Consider the following 25,326-nt stretch of genomic DNA (forward strand, 5'->3'; position numbering starts at 1 on the left):
CTCTTCAGTAAAGGCAGAGGAAAAGAATTCATTGCTATTTCCTTATCTTCCCTGACCATCCCATTTACCTCTCTGACATCTATTGGCTCAGCTGACCTGCACAGACTTTTTACACTAATATACTTGAAAAAGTTCTTATTACTTTTTTTACTTTTATGGCAAGCTTCTTTTCAAATTCTCTCTTGGCCTGCTTAATTACTTTTTTTACATCTAACTTGCCACTCATTATGCTGTTAACCTATTTTCCTCATTTGCATCTGCTTTCCATTTTTTGAATGATGCCCTTTTGGCTTTAATTGCCTCTTTCACATCACTATTAAACCATGCTGGCAATCATTTGGTTTTCCTCTGGCCTTTCTTAATGCACAGAATAGATTTTGTCTGGGCTTCAAAGATGGTAATTTTAAAAAGTGACCATGCCTCCTGCAAGATTTTTAACCTTCTGGATTGTTCCTTTCAGTTTCTTTCTAAGAAATGTTCTCATTTTCTCATATTCTTCTTTTTTTTTTTTTATAGGTAAATGCTCTTGCAGTCATTTTCTTTAGTATTTACCCTCCAGTGATTATATCAAATTATATACATTATAACCATTGTTGCCAAGCAGATCCACTACCATTACCTCTTGTACCAAGTCTTGCATGTCACTGAAAACTAGATCTAATATACTGTAGTTCCCCCTTTCATTGGTTCCATGGCCAAGCCAACTGATGTATGAAGCAGTCATTGATGGCATCTAGGAACTTTAACTCCCTTGCATATCTTGATGTGACATTTACCCAGTCAATACTCAGGTAATTGAAGACTCCCATTGTTGTGTTGCCCATTTTACTAGCCAGTCTAATCTCTGTTAGCATTTTGCAGTCTGTTTCCTCATCCTAGTCAGGCAGGTGGTATTATATATTTCCACTACTATACTCTTCTCTTTTGCCCTTGTAATTTCTATCCATAAGGATTCTAGAGTGCAGTTTGTTTCCTGCAAAACTTTTATTCTGCTTGACTTTAAGCCATCCTTAATATATAGTGGCACCTCTCCACCAATTTTATCTGTCCTGTCATATTCATATCATTTGTGCCCTGGTATCACAGTGTTCCATTGGTGATTCTCCTTTCACCAGGTCTCCGAGATTCCTATTTTGTCTATATCTTCCTTTAGCACCACGCTTTCTAACTCTCTAATCTTATTTTTCATACCTCTGGCATTTGCGTGTAGACATTTTAAAGTAGTTTTATTTGTATTTCTATTTTTATATGTACTCGCAACCTGCTTATTATCAGATGATATAAGCTGCTTGTAGTCATTTTTATCTGCATGCTCTGTATTTAAATACTTCTGGAGTTTTTTCAGCTTTTACAACTCTCTATCGGGACATTCTACATTCTAGTTTGCCAGTATCCTTTAAAGACACCTCCCTCCAAACCATGTGCTGCTGAGTGACTGTCTGCTTTCCCGCATGTTCTAGTTTAAAAGCTGCTCTTTCTCCTTTTTAAAGGAGACATGTGACTGTTAAGCCTAACTAGTCTGCCCAATTTGACTCCTGGTACAATGCCACAGAATCCAGTTGATTTCTGAATTTCTCTTCATTTCTTTACCAAAAGGGATCCTTTGTATTTATCCCATGACTTCCTGAATTCTGTTACTGTTGTCTCTATCAGCTCTCCTGAGAGGCCATTTCATGCATCAACCATCCTTTCTGTGAAGAAATATTTTCGATGTTACACCTGAGTCTACAGCCTTGCAGCCTCTGTTAAAAGATATGTTTTTGTACCTAATTTAGAACATAGGGATATGACAGAGAGATTCATATATCTCAATCTCTTCTTTGCTCTAGGATACATATATATTTAGTTCTTAAATCTCAACTCAGACCTTATACCATTTTGGTAGCCTTTCTCTGGACCTCCACCAGCCTGTCTATATTTATTCAGAGATACAACCTCCAGAATTAGACACACTACTCTAGGTAAGGTCTCAACACAACCTGTACAGAAGATACAGGTTGTGGTAAGACCTCCTTTTGTCTGCAAGTTATGCCTCCCCTATGCACCTCAGCATACTTCTGGCTCTGGTCACACTGCTTCACCACATTGAAATCACCAGACATAATCACTCCAAGCTCTCTCTCCTGTTTGGTGCACATCAGTTTCTGCCCCCCACCTCCCACTCCCCATTGTGTTATACACCCTTGGATTTGTGTACCCCAAATAAATGTCTGCATGTTTTGCATTGATCTTAATTGGCAAATACTTAACCACTCCTTTAGCTTTCTTAGATCATTTCTCATTATATCTGCTCCCTCAGGGGTGCCCACTCTATTGCTGATCTTACCATCCTCTGCAAAAAGGCAAACATTTCCTTCTAAACCCTCTGCAATATTGCTCACAAAGACAATGACCAGAACTGGTCTCAGGACAGATTCCAGAAGCTCTCCACTAATCACGAATCCTCTGCTGTCTATCATTCAACCAATTTCTAATCCAGTTCTCCACCAGGCTGCTGAGTTGATTTACGAGTCTGCTATGCATGACGGTATCAAAAACTTTGCTGAAATCCAAGTAAACCACATCCAGCATTCACTCCTGATTTCATTCTCTCATTCTCTAGTCATCCAATCAAAGAAATGATCTCCCTTTGGTAAATCTAAACGACCCTAAATTTTGTATGATTCTTTCCTTCAGTAGAGTCTCCATTCATTTTCTTGTCATCAAGGTAAGACTAATCAACCTGTAGTGTCCATAATCAACCTCTTCTCTGTTATGATTTTTATGAAGTAGGACAACATCTGCCTTTCTCCTGTCCCATGGGACTGCTGTCTCCAAAGTCTCCATGGGACTCCTGTCTCTATTCTCCTGTCCCATGGGACTGCTGTCTCCCTTCTCCTGCCCCAAGGGACTGCTGACTCAAAGATCTATTGAACAGGTGTTTCAACAGACCTGCCAGAACTTCTCTGAGCTCCCTTATTATCATAGAATGTACCCCATCTGGCCACATAGCTTTATTCACTTGCAGTTTTGCTTGTTCAGCAAAAGCACTTCCGTAAATGGAATGGCATCTACCCCTCTACCAATAATTGGCAGACCTTCTCCAATCACTTCTTACTGTATACTGGACAAAAGGTTTTGTCTAGTATTTATTCTTTTTCCTTTACATAGTCATCCTTTTCTACTCTGTTTTATAATCCCACCTCTGCATGTCCTTCTTTCACTGACATATCTGAAAATAGTCATCTCCTTCCTTTACTGTCTTAGCTATTTTTTCTTCCATTTTCGCCTTCTCCAAACTGACTTTCTTACTTGTTTTGTTCAATTTTACCAGATATTATTTCCTCTGCTCCTCTTTCTGAGATGATTTATACCTTTTAAACGCTAATCTATGGCTCTTACTCTTTCAGTCACCTTTTAGAAATGCTTATCAGTCTCCTCTTCCTATTTCTTGTATTTACTTCCTTAACATGGAGATTTGATCCCCTTATTATAGCTCTTTGCAGTTTAGCCCACTGTTTTTCTTCTTCATAAAGAACTTCCTGCCCCACCAGCCCCTCCTTAATTAGAATTCTACTTCCCAGCTTCTTTGAGGATCTTCCTTGGACTCAGCAGCAGAAGTAGCAATGATATCTTACCCAGCCACTTCAATACAAAGGGTGGGGGAGGAGGAAAATAGAGAAGCTATATCATGAACATCCTTGGTTGCTGGGTAAAAGACGGTTTCCATAGCAACAGAAAGCCCATGTGGAAGAAGGGGGCAGGGCCTGGAGCGCATGGCCATGGGCTGCAGGCCCTGTACCAAATTTCTTCTAGGTTGCTGCTGTCACTTTGTAGGATCAGGACAATGCTGCTTTAGGTAAGCAGCTGGGAGTTGACCCCCCCTCTCCGGTATCTCAGGAGAGGGGGAGGGGGGGGGGGAGATTGCAATGCAAATATGGCATGTTTCTGATGATCATTGGCATTTAGATGACCGTCTACCTGGGCATTTTGAAAAAAAAAATAAATCTCAGTTCAAACCAGGTAGCATATGTAGCAGCTGCTGTAGGCCAACTCAATTTCTCAGCTGTTGGACACATACTTCTTTTGCTCAGAATCCAAGGATGTTCATGATATTAGCTTCTCTGTTATCCCCTCCCCCTCACTCTTTGTATTGAAGTGGTTGGGTAAGATATCATTGCTATTCCTGCTGCTGAGAACAAGAAAGATCCTCTCAGAGGCTGGGAAGTAGAATTCTAATTAAGGAGAGGCTGGTGGGGCAGGAAGTTCTTTATGAAGAAGAAAAAAACAGTGGGCTAAACTGAAAAGAGCTGCTGAACACAAGATAGATCCTCTCAGCAGGTGAAAAGCAGAATTCTATTGCAGATTTACTGGCAAACTAGTGTCCAAACGGCCTGGTTACTAGGATTATCTGTCAAAAGAATATTATAACTCTGCTTTCAATTGTTGATTTAGAGCAATAACATGTAACAAGTTTTATTGTCAGAAAAGAGCCTTTGGGATTTTTTTTTCTCACCATCTATGCTCGATATTTTCAACCTAATTTTCAAAAACATTTAGGTGTATGAAAAATGGATTTGTGTATACAAATAGGCTTTATAAAAATTGCTCTGAGGATTATGCAAGTAAAAGTACACAGGGAAGCAATTTTGCTTATACTTTTACAAGTATTTGAAAGAAACAATCCTGGGGGCACAGCTGGAGCAGGAAAACCATTTTCATGCATACTTTCAATTTTCAAAAGTCTGCCCAAAAATGTTCTCCAAAGCAGGCATAAATGTGTGCATGTATGAGCAGGTCTCCAAGGGCTTTTGTCCAGAAGAGAAGAGTTAAGCTGGCCATCAAAGCTGGTGATTTGATCATTAGGAATGTAGATAGCTGGGTGGCAAAGATTGTTTGGCAATATGCCTGCCTGATGCGAAGATAGCGGATTTAAGATAGAATTGGAGAGCAGCCTGCTGTCAAGGTACATGTGGGCACCGAGGACATAGGAAGGTGTGGGAGGGAGGTTCTAGAAGCCATATTTAGGATTTTCGGTAGAAAGCTGAAATCCAGAACTTCCGGGGTAGCATTCTCTGAAATGATCCCTGCTTTACTCACAAGACCCCAGAGGCAGGCAGAGCTCCAGAGTCTCAATGCATGGATGAGACCATAGTGCAGGGAATAAGGCTTTAGTTGTTATTAGACAAAAGGCAACATTTTGGGAATGGGGGAGCCTATTCCAAAAGGATGGGCTCTACCTTAACCAGAGTGGAACCAGGCTGCTGGTGCTAACCTTTAAAAAGGAGATAGAGCAGTTTTTAAACTAGAACAAAGGGGAAAGCCGACAGTCGCTCAGCAGCGCATGATTCGGAGGGAGGTATTTTCAAAGAACACTAAAATAACAGGATAGTTAGGGCATTTCAATAGAGAGGTTCCAATAAAAGCAAAAGTAGCGTTTATGCCAATACATAAAAAACAGATTGAGTCAAATGATTCCAAATTATCTATGCTAAGAAAGTTGTATATACAAATAAAAATGTCCCTTGAAATGTCTGTATGAAAATGACAGAAGTCTAAAAAGTAAAATGGGAGATTAGAATGTATAACCCTGAATGAAGAGGTAGACTTAATTGCAATCTCAGAGACCTGGTGGAATGAGGATAACCAATGGGGGGTATTGCTATACCAAGGTACAAATTATATGACAACGATAGGGTGGATTAACATGGAGGGGAGTGCCATTTTATGTTAGGGATGGCATAGAGTTAAATAAATATTCAGAATGACGTAAAACAACAAGTGTCTTTTAACTTAACTGTGTACACTGTACAGAAATCCCAACACCAAAGGAAAAAATTAATTATATTTCATAAATGACCTTCATAACACCCTGTAGTATTCCTGCTTTCTCGTTATACTGCTAAAGGGCCATTTTTAATCATTGGTCTAACACTATTCGACAATGTTTTTTGTCTTTTTCTGTGTCTTTTTCAGAATTATAATAAAACTCAATGTTATATCGCAAAAACTGCTTTTTAAAGCATTTGTTATTCGCCAGTAAATACTGGCAAATAACAAATGTATGACCAATGATTAAAAATGGCCCTTTAGCAGTATAACGAGGGAGCAGGAACACTGCAGGGCGTTTTGAAGGTCGTTTATGAAATATAAAAAAAAATTTTCCTCTGGTGTTGGGATTTCTGTACAGTGTACACAATTAAGTTAAAAGACACTTGTTGTTTGACAATCTGAATATTTAGTAGCACAATCATCAAATACGTAAAAAAGAGTACTGTATTATTTATAGAGTTAAACATTGCAGAAGGGATAGAAGGTAAAGTTTGTCTATTTCTGAATGATATTAAGATCTGCAACAAAATGAACATCTCTGAGTAGAGAGAATGAAAAATGATCTAAGAAAGCTCGAAGACTGGTTGAGGATTTGGCAGCTGGGATTCAATGGCAAGAAGTACAGGGTCATGTATCTGGGATGCAGTAATCTAAAAAAACCGTACATGAGGAGAGGTGCAAGACTGATGTGCACAAAGCAAGAGAGAGATCTTGGGGTTATAGTGTCTGGAGATTTGAAGATGGCGAAGCAATGTGACAAGGTGATAGGTAAAGTCAGAAGAATGCTGGTTTGCTTAGAGAGAGGAATAACCAGTAAGAAAAAGGAGGTGATGGTGCCTTTGTACAGGTCCTTGGCGGAGCCTCAGCTGGAGTACTGTGTTCAGTTCTGGATCCTGAATCTCAAAAAGGATAGAGACAAGATGGAGGCGGTCCATAGAAGGGTGACCAAAATGGTGTGGTGTCAATATCGAAAGACTTATGAGAGGCCGAAGGATTTAAATATGTGTACCCTGGAAGAAAGGAGATGCAGGGGAGATATGATACAGACTTTGAGATACCTGAAAGGTTTTAATGATGCATGAATTTCAAACTTTTCCATTGAAAAGAAATCAGTAGAACTAGGGATCATGAAATGCAACTCCAGCGAGAACGACTCAGAACCGCCAGAAAATATTTCTTCAGGGACAGAGTTGTGGATGCCTGGATTGCCCTTCCAGAGGAAGTGCTGAAAACGAAAACAGTCAAAGAATTCAAAGGGGAGTGGGATAAACACTGTGGATTCCTAAAGGCTAGAGGATGGAAATGAAGAAAAGGGTGCATGGGAGGAACTTGTTGGTCTGGTGGTTACTACCCTTAACCAATAAGCCTTGATACTTTTGATGCAACTGCAACATTGCTCTACACTTCAACGGCAGGGGGAAAAGGGGAGCTGGATTTAGACAACAACCAACAAGGGCCCTGACTTTTATGGTCTAGGAAACTGATAAGCATGGGAGTAACCTGCACAGAGTTGCGGTTACTATCCTTAACACAAGGCATGGGATTACTACCCTTAACCAATAAGCCTTGATGCTTTTGATGCAACTGCAACATTGCTCTCCACTAGGGGTGTGCATTCGTTTTGAACTTAAATGTAAAACGCAACTTATTTTTGTTTTTTAACTTAAAAAAGTGATGAGGCGAAAACGATCGGATTTCCAACTTATTCAACATAGCTATGTTGAATACGTTGGAAATCGCGATTGTTGATCCTAAATAAAAATTTAAAACCCCTCACCCTCCTTAATCCCCCCCCCCCAAGACTTACCAAAACTCCCTGGTGATCCAGCAGGGAGTCAGGACGCCATTTCTGAACTCCTTTGCGAGGAGCACGTGACGTCCGCGTCACGTCGGAGTGACGCGGCGTCACGTGATTCCCCGCGCGTTCGCTCCGGGACCCTCGTTGCACCCAAAAGGAACTTTTGGCCAGCTTGGGGGGGTCAGGAGGCCCCCCCAAGCTGGCTAAAAGTTCCTCAACTTATGGCCAAAAAATGTAGATTACAAAATATATTGTAAAGTCCACAAAGAACAGATGTAAGAAAACAGTCATCCTCCGAAAGAGGTCTCAATAGCAAAAATAGCAAAAAACCAAAAAACAAGTTAATTGAAGTAAAGTCACTTATAGCCTTTCCTGCTCCAAACTCCTGCAGTTATAACTTTGGAGGCTATGTAGACAGCCTTTATAAATGTTTTGCATCAGGGGAAAAAGAGGCGGAATGTAACATAGTAACATAGGTCAGGAGGCCCCCCCAAGCTGGCCAAAAGTTCCTTTTGGGTGCAACGAGGGTCCCGGAGCGAACGCGCGGGGAATCACGTGACGCCGCATCACTCCGACGTGACGCGGACGTCACGTGCTCCTCGCAAAGGAGTTCAGAAATGGCGTCCTGACTCCCTGCTGGATCACCAGGGAGTTTTGGTAAGTCTTGGGGGGGGGGATTAAGGAGGGTGAGGGGTTTAAATTTTTATTTGCACGTATGGACATAGACTCAACTTATGGAATTCTCCATATGTCCATATTGACCGAAATTGACCCCCCCTTTCGACTTATGAACATAAACTTTTGCTCTGCACATCCCTACTCTCCACTTTCAAAGGCCCTGACTTTTATGGTCTGTGGTACTGATACGCAGACATAATGGAAAAAGCACAGGACAGCTACAGTCAAGTCCATAAGCAAAGCACGTCAAACAGCACTGTCTGAATTTTCAAAATAGCTCATCACCCAGTAATAATATTGCTAGCAGTAAATATTTTATGCATTATCATAAGGTTTAGGGATAACTGCATGCAGCAGCAATTGCTAACTTTAATAGAAACATGGGGCTAATCTGCACGGCACGGAAGATACTACCATAAGAAGCTTGCTGGGCAGACTGGATAGACAATTTAGTCCTTTCCTGCCATCATTACTATGTTACTATGTTACATTCCGCCTCTTTTTCCCCTGATGCAAAACATTTGTGCATTAGAACTTGTGGGCAACTTATAAAATCGAGTGAATGAGTGCATGTGCTACGTTCGCACCCATCTTCGATTCTGGCACATGCCCAGCTTTTAAAATTCACCTTTTATTTTCCAAATCTTTAAGCTTTCCAAAATGATGTAAAATAGTTTGAGAGTGACCATTAACAGAAGAAGTAAGATCCTGCACGACTCCAAAAAAAAAGAATCAATCTTTGATGATATTGATTTGGTCTAGTTTGGTAACTGCTGTCTACATAGCCTCCAAAGTTATAACTGCAGGCCTCTCCAAGGGGCTGATGAAAATTCCCGGGCCTGGGAGAAGTAGATGACAATTCTATTCCTTCAGTCAGAGGGTTTGCCCCATCTCCAGCAGAGGAGAAAACAGAGACAACTGGACAATCGAACCCACTGATAGAACCATCTGACAATACCAATCCTGCACGTAGAAGAATGGGCCCAATAGGACTGAGAGAGATGGCAGTCTCATTTTGAATGGAGCTATGGACTCCTAGTTCAATACTAGTACCTGATATACCTTGTGAATAAAACTGTGGTAAAGTTGACTGCAAAGAAGAGACTGGAGTCCTTGACTCAGATGGTAGAGGGGCCTTATGTACCCCTTTCTCTTCTTCCCCATCAAAACTGCCAAATTACAGAGAGAGTTCAGCAAATCTATAAGCAGGGCGCGCCCCTTTGGCATGTGGCTTTGGCGCACCACCTTTTAAAGGTCCTGAAAGCCCTGATATGGGAAGAGATGGTCTGTCCAGTATGGTAAAAACAGCTGACTCCTCTCTGCTCCCCTCCCCATATATATATTTATAGATGCTGCCCCGGAAGTTGTGTGCAAAAATTCTTCAGAAGTAGGACATGTTTGTTTGTTTATGTATTTATTTGAATTTGATTTTTCACTCTGTCAATAAAGCTCATAGGAAGTTACAAAGGAAATATTATAAAATCCACTAAGTAAGGGGTAATTCTCAGACTGACCAGATATGCGCGAATGTGTGATTACTTTTTACCCGTGGACTTTGCACTAATTTTCAAGGTAAAAGTACGCACATGCTTTCATTTTAGAAATTACCTGAGGAAAAGTATCTGCTACTGTGTTCAGGTGCTAGTGTGGGCAGGTATTTTTCCTGATAAAACTACAGGCATACTTTTGAAATGTCAAAAGTCTGTGAATAGTTCCAAAGCTTGCTCCCAACCCTGCCTCCAGAAATGCCTCCCCTTACTGCGGATAAAAGTATACATGCATTGGACCTAAATTCATACTTTTACCTGCATATAAGCTGGGCAGTTTTCTAAAACCCCATTTCTGTGGCAATTTTACCCTCAGTAATGGCTTGTTACATTACCTTCTAATAAATAACCTTATTCATGACATACATCACTTAGTTCAGTGAGCCCAGATCTGGGTTCTATTTAATCATTATACACTGTAAGCAATTGTACATAAATAGGACTTTCTAAAACAATTTAAATTAAAAAATATTAATACTGTATTGTTAGTTTGGTCTTCTTTTATATAAATCAGCAAAACATGATATTTGTTTTACCTCCAACTTTGGCATTGTAGGCTACTCCAACTCCACATTTCTTGTTATTAGCTTGCATAGCAATTTCACCAGCACATCTTGTACCATGTCTACATGAAATAGAAAAACACAAAACAAGATTTAAAAACAAAATTAAATACACAATGTCAGATTTAAATTAATCATTTTCTAGGTGGTCCATATAAATTTAAAGAATAGAACATCTGTACCAGTCAAATGGTGGCAAAATTCAGTAACCTGACACAAGCGCCCTAACAAACTTGCCAGCTTGTCTTTTGACATAGCATGTCTACATGCCAGTGAATATACTTTCTAAATAAATACCAATAAAAAAAATCTCATGATAGATAATGTATTTGGTGACATAAGAGCTTGAACCAGGGTCTGTTTGCTTCAGGGCTGGTATACTCTGTGCAGAATGCATCTGAAAAGGCTAAGCCCAGGCTACTGTTAGCCTGGTGTATGGCTCCGCCCCTGAGGATCTGGATCGGTCCTCAGGGAGTCCAAATGGTATGCTGGGGTGCCAGGAAGGCATTCTTGGCATTTAAAAGGCTTGGAGGTCAAGTCATGATGTGGGATTCTTTTGGAATACCTGTAAGCTTTTAATCTTGTGTATACTGATATTATGTATGTGTAACCCTGGCTAGGATCACTAGAAAGAAGTTCTGGAGAGCTCCTGCTCTCTAGAGAATTCAACAAAAAGAGAGAGAGTTTGGTTTCCACAGTGCTCTGCAAGCTGCAAGATCTTGCCTGCATAGGATGGATTTGGAAGGGTTCACTGAAGTGTACAGCTAATGTTGAGTGATAGTTGAAGGTGTCATTTCTCCAAGGGGATGGGTTTGATGAAAGGACATGAAAGGTTCTTCTATAGGCACTTGAGTAGAAGTAGAGGAGAGAGCTGAGGAGAAGGAAATGAGAGGTGTTGGGCTCCTAGCATAGGATCCCTAGCTGAGAGAAGATTCTGTTGGAAGTTAAAAGTATTTCTATATCAGTGTTGTGTCATTCAGAAGCTCAAGCTTCTTAAAAAAAAAAAAAGAGAAACTGTTCTCCCTGGAGTGGCCCACCTTGGAATTGAAGACTTTGCTTTGGCATTTTGCTGGGACCCTATGGGTTTGGAGCCCTGGCAGAAGAAAGGAAGTAACAATTGACAGGGCCGGTGCAAGAGTGTTTGATGCTCTAGGCAAACCTTCAGTCATGCACCTCCCCTCCCCCAACTTACCTATTGGCAGCAGGTCCAGCATAGTACACTCATCTACCGGTTCTGGCACAGCAGCCCTCTGGGCCTTGTGCTGGCAGAATTTTGATGCCCCCAAAATTTTGACACTCAAGGCGACCACCTAGTTTGCTTAATGGAAGCACCGACCCTGACAACTGATCTGTAACTCCTTGGAGGGAGGGAGTTTGGAGCAGGAAAGGCTATAAGTGACTTTACTTCAATTAACTTGTTTTTTGGTTTTTTGCTATTTTTGCTATTGAGACCTCTTTCGGAGGATGACTGTTTTCTTACATCTGTTCTTTGTGGACTTTACAATATATTTTGTAATCTACATTTTTTGGAACTAATCTAAAGGTATGGACATTGAGTTTTTGGTAAATCTCCCCTTGGGCCTTCCAAAAGATTCTGGTCCCTAATTGGTGAATCCAGGTAGAGTAAACCTTGGGGCTGCAGCAGTGTCACTCACCCTCTCTGCAATCTCCAAAAATAGCCCCCGAGGAAAGGGGGGGGAGGGGTTACATGTGTTGTGAAAATACTGAAGCTCTGTGTTAATCTTGTAAGAGAAAGTCATGTCTCAAGTATTCACTGTATCTATCCATGGAAAGGAATTACCGTGGAAACTGATCAGGACTTGATAAGAAGACTGGATTTAAGTTTTGCCTCATTTGTGAGTGTTTTCAACCTTGATTAAAGGAATCTATCAGGGAGTATTTGTTATTACCTTATCTATTAATAAACCAGCATTGAGAAACTATACTCAGTGTGATTTGTACTGCAGGAGTTTCCACTCTGACAGATGACAAACAAATGAACTTAACTATGAATACTGAATACCCAAACCATTACTGACAATAAAGACTCCTGGGGAAGAGAAATCCTGACTGCAGACATCACAACTGAAGCTGCAGATGTTAAAAAGTTGATTAAAACAATGTAATTGAGCTTTTATTTATCCCTTCCAGTTTCATGCAAGCACCTTCCTGGGCAGCATACTCTAATGCTAACATTTTCTTTTAGTGCTAAATCCCAATAACCATGCTGGTTCTGAAGAAAACCAGGTTCTTTGATAACTTTTATCTGTCAGCAAAACTATTATAGATGATGATGTGCTTGGTCTTTCAAGATCACATCTGAAGAAGAGAGCCATGTTATTTCTTATGTTCAAGCACGCTCAGGTTCAAAGACCATGATCCTGCAGTATTATCATGAATACTTTGCCCTTGAGGAGGTTGTGAAGGCAAAAACAGTGAAAGAATTCAAAGGGGCATGAAATAAACACTGTGGATCCCTAAAGGTTAGAGGATAGAAATAAAGAAAAACTGCTTAGGGGTAACTTGTAGGGGTGTGCATTCGGATTGACCGCATTAGTAAAACGCAACTCATATTTTTTTTTTACTTAAAAAATTGATTCGACATAAACGATCGGATTTCCCACATATCGAACATAGATATGTTCGATATGTGGGAAATCGCGATTGTTGAGCCAAAATAAAAATTTAAACCCCCTCACCCTCCTTAATCCCCCCCCCAGACTTACCACAACTCCCTGGTGATCGAGCGAGGAGTGAGGACGCCATTTCTGCAATCCTTGGCGAGAAGCATGTGACGTCGGCGGCACGTCGAGTGACGCCGCGTCACTCGACGTGCCGCCGACGTCACATGCTTCTCGCCAAGGATTGCAGAAATGACGTCCTCACTCCTCGCTCGATCACCAGGGAGTTGTGGTAAGTCTGGGGGGGGATTAAGGAGGGTGAGGGGGTTTAAATTTTTTTTTTGCACATATGTACATATACCCAACTCATTGGATTTTTTTTATGTCCATATTGGCCGCAAGTGGGACCCCCTTTCGGACATAAAAAATATGAACATAAAATTTTGCTCTGCACATCCCTAGTAACTTGCTGGTGTGGCGGTTATTACCCTTAACCAACAAGCCTTCATACTGTTGATGCAACTCCATCATTTCTCTCTGCTTCAATGGCAGGGGGAAAGAGGAAAAAGGAGAACTGAATTCAGACAGCAACCAACAAGGACCCTGACTTTCATGGTCTAGGGAAACAAATAAGCATAGTGCTAACTTGCTGATGTGGCTATTACTATCCTTAACCAATAAGCCTGATACTTTTTATGCAACTCCAGCATTGCTCTCTGCTTCAGTGGCAAGAGGTAATGGGGAATTGGATTCAGACAGCAACCAACAAGAGCCCAGACTTTTACGGTCTGGGAAACTGATAAGTATGGGGATAACCTGCACAGCACAGCAGATACTGGCATAAGCTTGCTGGGCAGACCGGATGGACCATTTGGGCCTTTTCTGCCATCATTTCTATCTTTATGTTTCTATGTTTTCTATTTTTTACAGCTGATAAAGTACAACTTATATAGCACGGGATGGACCTATATATCCGTTTTGTTCTTTCACAAGAGAGAACAAGCCTCTACTTATTAAAGCCCCATTCAATCATTGAATTCAGTTTCCCTCATTCTGCTACACTAACGCAGATTTTCATGTCAAAGAATTCTACTCAAGTCAAGAGCTAAGACACCTCCTTGAAACTGTAAGCACACTCTCAGCTTTTCAGTATTTCATATCCCCACCTATACAGATATTGGTTTACGTTTATGATAACAGAAGCCAGTAGTGATATGAAACAATGGGGAATTGCTGCTCATTATATGGGAAGGAATGCTAGCAGATAGTGTTACATTTGGTCTTTTTGAAAGGCAACTTCAGATTATAAAGAGAAGTTTATATTAGAAAAAGTCAACAGGTACCATGAGGATGCATTTTCTCATTCACTGTTTAGATTAGAGGTGAATGGCTTAGAATATTGATAATATAAGCCATATAAGTATATATTTATGAGCTAAATGATGTTGGGGTTTCTTAGAAGAGAATGTGATAGATAGATAGATAGATAGATATAGATATTTTTAGCTATATGATATGGCCTTTCATTCCCCTAGTGAGAGTAAGGCGATATGGTTGGTTGTATTAGGGATTTTTAATTACTATTATATTTTATTCTACTGATGCATTCTTTTTGATATATTATGTTATTGTAAATTTATTATGTTGATGCCTTTTGATGTAAAGAGCTTTAGATCCCCTCTTTGTGTATATAATTCTAAAACAGTAATAGAGACCATGTGCTCACCAAAGGTGTGCATGTTTCAAACAAATTGAGTGGACAACAGTAACTAAAAATGAATTCATAAGCATCCAGTGAATATGAGGAGAGAGAATGTTCCCTGGACATCTTATTCCTAAACCCAGATAGTTATTGTTGAGCTGGAGCACAGTTCATGCAAAATCAGCTGAGATGCGTGTTTTACAAGTATGTTCTCTATTTTTTATAATCTATAAGCCTTACTATAAAAATGATATTGCACTAGAACTGGAAGTACTACAACCTCAGTTTGCCATATGACAAACTAAGTGAAAACTGAATGGCATCTGCATGAAGAAAAGGATTCTAGCATTTGTCACACATTGTGGATGAAAATAGAAACAGGGCTGTGCTTTTAAGCTTTGCGTACCAACACACCACAGAGTGCTACAAATTCCCAGATTGTAGATCTGTGGGCGGCTCCAAATAAAGTGATGGTATTTCCTAAGAGCGCCCATACTGTAATTCCTCTGAATAAAAGATAATGATTTAAAGGAATGCTGTTCTTGGAATATTATTGAGGCTGGAGTAGGGCCCAGTGCAGTAACATGAAGCTTCTCATACACACTTTAGAAACAAAATTGACAATCAAGTGATAAACCTTTACTGGTAACACAACAAATAAAACTTCTCTCAATTAAAGAATGGAAAGTTTCCTAGGGAGACCACTTTCAAGGTATATTAGTCATCAATCATTCAATCCTTAATAGCATTCACCTTTTATGCAAAGGAATGCATTAATAGGAAATTCATTTATTAATACATAATCAACACAATCAATTTGAGACATAAATTCCTTTGAGATGAATCGATAAAAATCCCAGAGAATCCAGGCTTCCTCTTACGTTCAAAGTCACAGCCATATATATGAGACTGGAGTCAAAAGTCCCCAGTGCATCAATAAATTTGACAAGAAGCCCTGACACAACGGCAGCATTTCATCTCAATGATACTGTTTCAAGGGAGCAATATAATAAAAATCAGTCTGCAATGACATAGAATTCCTAGGAACAAACAAGTTCATACTTTATACATTTTGCAGATCTATAATAATAATAACATTCAGAAAACACTAAACCATTACTGTTACCCTCCCTGACGGGGCACGTGAAATGAGCGAGGGTCTGATGCCTGCTTGAGAGCTAAGCCCCAGTCTTGGCGAGTTCAAGATTCACAAATGATCATACAGATGGTGCAGTGGACCAGGCTCCGAGGCATGACTTGTATTTTGTCATGCTGGATAGGGAAACCTTCTTCAAAAGTCTTTCCCCTCTGTGATCCCCTCTAACTGCACCCTTCCCTCTTCCTCGCCACTAGTCCAGCGGGTTATGCACCCTGATACCTTCACAGAATGAGGTTCTCGCACAAATCTTCAAACAACTTAATTTTTATTGGACGTTCTTGGATTCCTCAGCAGATCATGGAAAAAATATATTAAAAGGCAACAAATTCATCAGGGCTCACAGGTTATCACAGCAGACATTACAGCAGCATCAGCAACATCAAAACTTTCTACCTCCAAATCTCCAGTTACCTAGCATAGTATCAACATTTCTTCCTCACTACAGCTGCTATTCAAGGCTTGCTTTGTCCCACAGATTTCTTCTCAGTCATATTCTCATCATCGCAGACCTCTCAACGGTTTTATAATTCTTTTCTGATCCCAAGGCCACATGCTGTCCTTCCCAGACAAATGCCAGACCACGCCTTGAGGCAGAAACAAAGGATCCTTGGTTCCCCTAGCTTTAGCCTTTCTGGATTATGACACTTTGGGATGCTCCATGGAATCTGAAGCCCCAACTCACTTCTTCCATCTGTGAAGACCAAATCCTGATCTCTGTGGAAAAACATTCCTTCAGCCTCGGGCCTTTCCCCTTGATGGGGAATGCCCTGCAGAGTCCTCTCTGTGGGAAGAGGCACTCAGGCACTCCAGCATCCTGATGGCTACCCTGGAAGTCCCCACCCAAAACCTTAAAACCCACTATTTAAATGTGAGGTATACTCCCAATTATTACTTAAAGGGGACACACGATAAACCACCCAATACACATTCCCACTGTGGCACCTGCATACCACAGAGCTGCATAAGGTTTAATATAAAGAGGAAGTGTTACACTAAAGTGGAGATTTTCTTCCTAAGGGAAGTCTGAAAAGTTTGCAGTAAGGTAATGTGTGAAGGCTCCAGGGAATGAAAGGTCATCTTGGGTCAGAGGATGTTACAAACAATGTTTGATTGGTAGTTTAGAGCGGCCCCTATGGTTTAAGTGGGGGGATATAAAAACCCTAGTTCAGTCTTGATCTGGGGCTTCTCAGTCACAGTGAAAGAAGGAGAATGCAGTTATCACCCTCTCCAGGGGTTACAAGGCGGAGAAGCAGGAGTCAGGCAGAGATGTACTCTCTCAGTGTCTCAGGAAGCCTGAGGGAAAAGAAGATCTGTGTGTTGATGTGTTGGAAGAGTGACAGAAAGAGTATTGCAGCTGTGGTGGGCCCTAGCATGGACCAGTAGGCAAATTGTGCCTAGTAGGAACTTGCCACAGGGTTAAATTGATTTCCTGTCTGAAAAAAAACCAGACAGGTTTTCTTCCTTGAGTTGATCAGGACATTAAAAGTAACTAAATCAGAGTGTATGGACAGTAAGAGAGCCTGGGTAGGCTGACGAAAGGATTGTTAAATGGTGTGTGATTTCTGTAGAATTACTGCAGCAAGTATTAGAGATTTTTGAATGTTTTTCCTACTCCACTGTTTTTTTCTTTTTGATTGACAAACTCTTTGGAATAAACTAATTTTCTGGTTTGGAGCACAATCTTTTGAAGCGGACATTAGACTTGTTTGGTGGTACAGGTGTGTGGGTGTGTCCTTGGCCCAGTTTGACCCTGAAGGTTTCTCTGCCCCCATCCCATGACCCAGGAGAGACTGTTTTCTTACCTTAGATGAGTTTACTCCATGCTGTCTAGAGCTGAGAAGGTGACCCTTTGGAAATAGGGGTTACACCATAATGACCTTTCCATTAATTAACATATCCCTAGAGGTCAAGTGACCCTCCAAATAATAAGGTTCCAAGTAAAATTTAAGACCTGCACATGTGTGCACATTTTCCAGCATGCACACATTGACGCACCGATTTTATAACATAAGAACATGTCATTCTGGGTCATACCATACTGGGTCAGAGCAAGGGTCCATCAAGCCCAGCATCCAATCTCCAACAGTGGCTAATCCAGGCCATAAGAACCTGGCAAGTACCCAAAATTTAAGTCTATCCCATGTTACTGTTACTAGTAATAGCAGTGGCTATTCTCTAAGTGAACTTAATTAATAGCAGGTAATGGACTTCTCCTCCAAGAACTTAACTGCACTAACCAAATCCCCTGACAACAAATTCCAGAGTTTAATTGTGCGTTGAGTGAAAAAGAACTTCTCCAATTAGTTTTAAATGTGCCACATGCTAACTTCATGGAGTGACCCCAAGTCCTTCTATTATCTGAAAGAGTAAATAACCGATTTACATTTACCCATTCTAGACCTCTTATGATTTTAAACTTCTCTATTATATCCCCCCTCAGCCATCTCTTCTCCAAGCTGAACAGACCTAACCTCTTTAGTCTTTCCTCATAGGGGAGCTGTTCCATCATCTTTATCATTTTGGTTGCCCTTCTCTGTACCTTCTCCATTGCAACTATATCTTTTTTGAGATGTGGCGACCAGAATTGTACACAGTATTCAAGGTGCAGTCTCGCCATGGAGCAATACAGAGGCATTATGGCCTTTTTACAGAGGCAGCGCACATATATGCACGATTAAGCATGTGTGTTATAAAATCAGCTATCCGTACATACATGTGTGCAAATGTGCACAAATGCCATCTCGAGCACAAAAGTGGGGGAAATTTTAGTAGGTACGCGCGGCGACACAATAGGCCTTTTTCCCAGTTTGCTCCCACTTTGCCCAAGTAAAGAAGAGGACTTCCTAAACCGCCTAGCTAACTTGCCTCCCTTTTGCCCTATTAGCCTTGAGCCTTAAAACCTTGTTGACTAGCCTCGGATTTTTTGTTACACGACTTACACACCATCCATAGCAGAAGTAAAGTTACGCAATAGGGGACCCCGGCATGCACTTGTGCGCGTAACTACTTACGCGCTGACTTCATGGTAGAGTCCCGGCCTGCCCAGGTCCCTCCTATGCCCCATCCAGACCACAACTATGTCCCATCCCTTTTTCTGAAAACTTTTTTATGCACGTAACGGAAGATACGCATGTGGCCACGGGCCTTTTAAAATCCACACAGGACGCAAGGGTCTGAGTCATGTGCATATCCCCTCAGGTTTGGCGCGTGCAAGCCTTTGAAAATCGAACAGTTAATATTTAACGTTACTCTCGATGTCACCCATCAACTGGTCAGATTCACTTCATAATGATTTTGGTACTATTCTGTTTATTCCATCATGTACAAAACAGCTATTTCTTGTTTTGCCTGAATATTATCATCTGTCATCTCAATTCAGGATAAGTCCTTAGAGGATAATTTTCAAAACCACTCACGTGCACCTATATGCGTGTGTATATGGGCACATGTGAATTTACTACTGCATTTTTTAACCTGCACGTAAATGATATGCACAGGTTATAAAATATGAGTAAAAAGCATGCACACATGATCACGAAAGTAAAAACCACGACCTAGACTTATTCTAGTGAAATTCTGACTTATCTGGCTAAGTAGTGCCTTTGCTGCTATTTAGACTTATCCGGATTTAGAGCCTGATTTTAATAAGCATTTACACACTTAAAATTGGGTTTTACACATGCACTTTGCTCAAGTAAGTGGGCTTTTGAAAATTGTTCCAATACATTTATTTATTTATTTGGTGCTTTTCTATACCGGCATTCATGATACAATCATATCATGCCGGTTTACATGGAACAGGGGTACAATAAAACAGATATTAACATAGCGAAGAGAAGTAGAAGTTACAATAAAACAGGGATGCTGGAACTGGGGAAGAAGAAGACAGGCATAAGTAACAACGGTATGAAGAGCAATTATTTACATTGTGCCAAATGTGTAGTGGTGGTTACTATGGTGCGTCAGTGAGTTTCATGCCATTGAATTGAATTGGAGTGACATGCCATTGAATTGTCCATAGGATTTACTCGCCTAAGTGCACTTTACTTGCATACATGGCTTTTGAAAATTGCTATGATATTATGTTACGTTTACACCGTAACTCCTATGAAAATTACCTCTAAATAGGGCTTTTGTTTTAGACTTATCCAGCTATCTTACACACCTGGATAAGTCTGAAAAGTGCTAATTAGAAAAACAAGTAGCACTTTTCAGACTTATACGGCTAAGTGTTGCTACTTAGCCACATAAATCAGAACTTACCCAAGTAAGTGCCGCTATTTTTTTGGATACTGTGCATAAATCATATACCCATGAATTTGTATGTCAAATTTTAAAGGGACATGTGAATAGATAATACTCATATTATTTAGATGCATTTACCCCCTGTAAGTCAGCTTTTATATACGTAAGTCAGGGGATTTTATAACATGTGCGTGGCAATGAAATTACCATGTTCCAATTAAACCACCAGTTCGTCCAGTCCATCTGCAGCTCGTGAAAACTCTCCTGGCTTTTCAGCCTGAAGTCCTCTCATTTCAGCCAGACCCCGACACCCTGTCATTTTTTCACTTTTGAGATGTTTATGATCACTTACAGCAGACGGAGTAAATATACGCAAGTAAAAGACTTATGCGCCTCACTTTGGCAGGTTTTAAAATAGCAACTTATGCGCATAAACGTCAGCCCCTCTCCAGAATATTCTGATCCGCCCTTTTTTTTACAGGCGCAAGTTTACTCGCGGTCCCCGATATAGTTATATGTTGCAGTTTTTAAAATATAGCCTATGCTCGCGTACGTGCTATTTAATGTGTACGCATGTTATTTTTTTACAAGCACATCTTTTGAAAATTCACCTCTTAGGTTCTACCATAATGTCAGGATAACTGTCTTTATCTGTCCTTTTTCTGAAAGCCAAACGAATTCTAATCAAATATTCAGAAACACAAGCAATCTAGCCAGCTTCGTCTTTGTAGGAAATTTTCACAGGGTAAAGGCCATCGCACATTATTCTCAGTCCCAAGCAGCTGGCAAGGCAAACATCACAGAGACAAATCAGCTTGCAAAGCAGTTGAATAGAGATGACATTGAGGGATCTTCTCAATCTACCCATACTCTAAATTCTGGCACTCTTACACTACTACCAAGTACTTCTTTCACCCATCAACCATCACCTGAAACCCCAAGTAGAGATCAAGGAAATCCCTCCATCCCCCCGCCCCCCCCCCCCCCCCCCGAAATCTCTCCAAAGGCAGTATTCCAGCGACAAGGGGCCTAATTTAGAGGCCTGTCATACTAACAAGGAGAGAGAATTATATCTAATAGGCAAATCTTTATAAGTCGAGAGGTTGATATTTAAAGCTGTTGTGTTTCTATCTTTTTGAGTTACGTGTACCAAAGCTGAGTTTTAAAATTTTACCTATGCCAACCACATAAATTTTGTGTGCACAACAATTATCTGGACACAGAGACGCATCACTGGCGCCATTCCAAGGGCAGAGCTAAACGTTAGCTAGTGAGTGCACATATTGAGCACGCTCCAACTAAAGTTACAAGCAGAACTGTGGTTGGAAAAATCAATCCTAATTTTATCTGGCTACAGTTATGCACGTAACTTTCTCCACATAAATTTTCCGTGGCTTACTGAATATTGACCTGCAAATTTATTAAACTGTTCTCCAAGGTTCGAAACACTTCCCTAAACCCAATAGTGGAATTTTGACTTTGTATGTAAGAGACTTTTATTATAGATTCATTTAAATGCATATTTTGGGGGAAATTGCAAGGCTTGTAGGACAGCTGGGGCAATGTGCTCATGGGCCTGCAAGTGCGTTTTCAAAGGGAACTTCCCTGTGGCATTTCCCTTTGAGAGTTCAGGCCCAACTGTGGTGTCACGGGTGCTTTTAATACCTGCAGTCACTGCACATGCTTTGCAGTGGGCACAAAGTTCCTGGTGTAAATAACACCCCACCTCACCTCCATCCCCGACCCTGCCCCTTTTCTGCACGGATGAAGGTACCCGTGCCTTGAAATTGGATTGCTTGTACCCACACAGGGGGAGGGCAATTTTCAGTCCTTGATTTTACCCAGCTTACTGCCTGGTTACCCAGTTTTCAATTGTGCCTCCCCACACAAATTGATAGGGATGTGAATCGTTTTTGAACGATTTAAATTATCGTCAGATAATTTTAAAATCGTCCAAAATCGTTAGAGTACAGATACAATACAAATGCCCCCGATTTATTGTCAGGGGCATTTGTATTGTATCGTTAAATAGGGCGCGAGAAAACCGACACACCAAAAAAACCCTAAAACCCACCCCGAACCTTTAAAAAAGAAATCCCCCACCCTCCCGAACCCCCCAAAATGTTTTAAATTACCTGGGGTCCAGTGGGGGGGTCCCGACGCGATCTCCCTCTCTCTCTCTCTCTCTGGCCACGGCTGCGTTGAGAAATGGCGCCGGTGGCTCTTTGCCCTTATCATGTGACAGGGCAAAGGTAGCGCCGGCGCCATTTTGTTTCCTGGCTCCCGACGTCATGCCTGCTGGAGATCACCCCCGGACCCCCGCTGGACCCCCAGGGACTTTTGGCCAGCTTGGGGGGGCCTCCTGACCCCAATCTTCAAAATGGCGCCGGCGCCATTTTGAAGATTGGCAATACGGCCCGCGTGCAGGAGGTCGCTCCCGGACCCCCGCTGGACTTTTGGCAAGTCTTGTGGGGGTCAGGAGGCCCCCCCCAAGCTGGCCAACAGTCCCTGGGGGTCCAGCGGGGGTCCAGGGGCGATCTCCAGCAGGCGTGACGTCGGGAGCCAGGAAACAAAATGGCGCCGGTGCTACCTTTGCCCTGTCACATGATAAGGGCAAAGGGCCACCGGCGCCATTTCTCAACACAGCCGTGGCCAGAGAGAGAGAGGGAGATTGCGTCGGGAACCCCCAATGGACCCCAGGTAATTTAAAACATTTTGGGGGGGTTCTGGAGGGCGGGGAATTTCTTTTAAAGGTTCGGGGTGGGTTTTAGGGTTTTTTTGGTGTGCCGGTTTTCCCGCCCTCCCCCGATTTACGATTTTTAATGATTTTTTTAAACAAAAAAACCCCACAATAAGATTTCCCTCCCCCCCCCAGCCAAAATCGATCGTTAAGACGATCGATCACACGATTCACACCTCTACAAATTGATTATATTACCGTAATTAATTGATTAATTTGGCTCTGTATCGTAAAGGTGGTAAATTATTAAGGATGGAATGACTAATGACTAATAGACCTTGAAAGTAATTTCTGTAGGAACTTTGTTTATCCTTTAACTGAGTAGTTTGTGGATTACCTCTTTATATGTTCTGTCACATTTCATAGATATGCGCACACACGCACTCACACACACACATAAATATATATGCCCCAAAGTTGCAAGTCCAGTCCACCACTAACATTCATACGAAAGGCCTAATTTACTAAGGATTTTTTCCCCCATAGACACATAATGGGAGAAAAGCTTTAGCGTTGTTATTCTTTGGGCCCAATTCACTATTTGTCAATAATTATATATATAACTTTAAAAAAAAGGTTTTAAAATAAACCTACAACATTTAATCATTTAAAAGATTCTAAAATCACATACACCACTATCTAAGTTAAAGTAAATATTTTTCTACCTTTGATGCCTGATGGGGTTTTATTTTTTTCCTTATATTGTTCTCTGTCCATTTTAACTTTGTCTTGCCTCGTCTCTTAACTCCTTTTCCTGGTTCTTCTTTCTGTTTTAAATGTCCTTCTATATCTTCCTCCTTTCACCTTCCTCTCTCTGACAGACCAATGTAATAAGGTGCACTTGGCAGTCTGTATAGTTTTACCTGCAATTGTGTCCATGTTATATTGGAGAAAGTTTTCCAGGCTAGTGCAAGTTTATGGCAGAAGCTTGGATTCTGGTGCCGGGACCTGTACTTGGTATTTATGTGCACAAACATTGATTTGCATGCATAAACCTTCCTTTCTTCTCCATATTATTATTTTAAAACGCCCAATGGGATGAGCAACATGCCTCCCATTCTGGATTGCAAAGGAGACTGCACCCTTCCCCAGGGCAGCCATGTAGTCACGGCAGACCTGCCTTTCCGGCGGACAGTAGATCGAGGGAATCTGCAGCCCTGGGAGATCAGAAGCTTGTGTCCTGGTAGAAAATGGCAACATCTTCCCCGAGCCTCTGAATCAGAGTTTCCAAGTATCGTGACCAAAGAGCTGCAGCCTGGCATCTTCCCCCCGCCCATACCATGCCCTGCGCCATGCCCTGCTCAGCTCCTCCCTCTCCCACTTCAAGATTTATACACACAAAAAAATGATTTGTGCTTGGATGTACAAAAACTCCTTCCCCCCCTCCATCTGAGTTAAAATGTACAGTCAGTCTATGCAAAAGGCTAAGCACATATTTTAACTCGGGTTTGTGTGCTTTTAAACTCCTGGTGCATTGGCAGTTACATTTTTGCTTAGCATGTGTGTTAAGAATTTCAGTGCACAAACTTAATGCAATGGCTTACATTGGCCCTGATATTGCTTCTCATCCATGTCACTTCTTTCCATCTCCCTTTACTGCACTTCCTGTATCACCAGTTGTTGACTCTTCTCTCTATTATTCATTCATATTCCCCTGCCTCACCCACTTAATCCCCCTCCCAGCTCGCCAGCCTGTTCTCTGCATCTCATCCTCTTTCCAGTCTTTCATCTCCCTGTACCTGTAATTCCGCTCTCATCCTTCTATCTCCTCTCTTCTCTGTCTTTCACCCCCCTCACCATCTCCCCCTCTCCATCTCTTTTCCAATTCGCAGACCTCCATGTTCTCTCCTTTCTGTCCCTCATTCCACATCCCAGCTTTCCAATTTACCTCTTTCTCTTTCATTCCTACTGATAATCCTCCATATCCCCATTCACACCTGTCAGTTCTCCATCTCCCACTTCTCCATCTCACCACGTAACACAAATAAAACTTTTCAACCCATTTTTAAACACACTGGCTAAAGTTTAGTATGATAAAATCCATCAGTGACTTTAGTACTTGCCTTCTGAAAACAACTTTGGTTTCCCTAACGTCTACTTCAGCCCCGTGCAAAGACACACGTTTCCCTTGATCCTATTCTAAGCCTAGTTTCTTTTGCATTCACTTCTTCATTCTTTCTTTCTCTCGCACCAGTTCAGTCACACCACTCAGACTCATGTAGGGACCCCTCCAGAGTTTTTTTTCCCCTTGCCCCCAGGCAACAGTGGCCAATCCAGGATTTTTTTTCCCCTTGCCCCCAGGCAACAGTGGCCAATCCAGACCATAAGAACCTGGCAAGTACCCAAAAACTAAGTCTATTCCATGTACCGTTTAGGGATGTGAATCGTTTTTTGATGATTTAAAAAAATCGTCAGATATTTTTTAAATCGTCAAAAATCGTTAGTCGCGATACAATAGAAAT

General features: G+C 41.3%; 1 protein-coding gene across 1 annotated transcript in view; it reads right to left on the minus strand.

Moving 5' to 3' along the window:
* Positions 1-25,326, minus strand: part of PCSK1 (proprotein convertase subtilisin/kexin type 1) — a 166,663-nt gene that overhangs the window by 64,626 nt on the left and 76,711 nt on the right. The window contains exon 6 of the mRNA XM_029618534.1: positions 10,371-10,459. Within this exon, the coding sequence (XP_029474394.1) occupies positions 10,371-10,459 (89 nt within the window). The remainder of the gene's footprint in view (positions 1-10,370; positions 10,460-25,326) is intronic.

The sequence above is a fragment of the Rhinatrema bivittatum genome, chromosome 1, assembly GCF_901001135.1.
Source record: "Rhinatrema bivittatum chromosome 1, aRhiBiv1.1, whole genome shotgun sequence".
In the NCBI taxonomy this organism is placed as follows: domain Eukaryota; kingdom Metazoa; phylum Chordata; class Amphibia; order Gymnophiona; family Rhinatrematidae; genus Rhinatrema; species Rhinatrema bivittatum.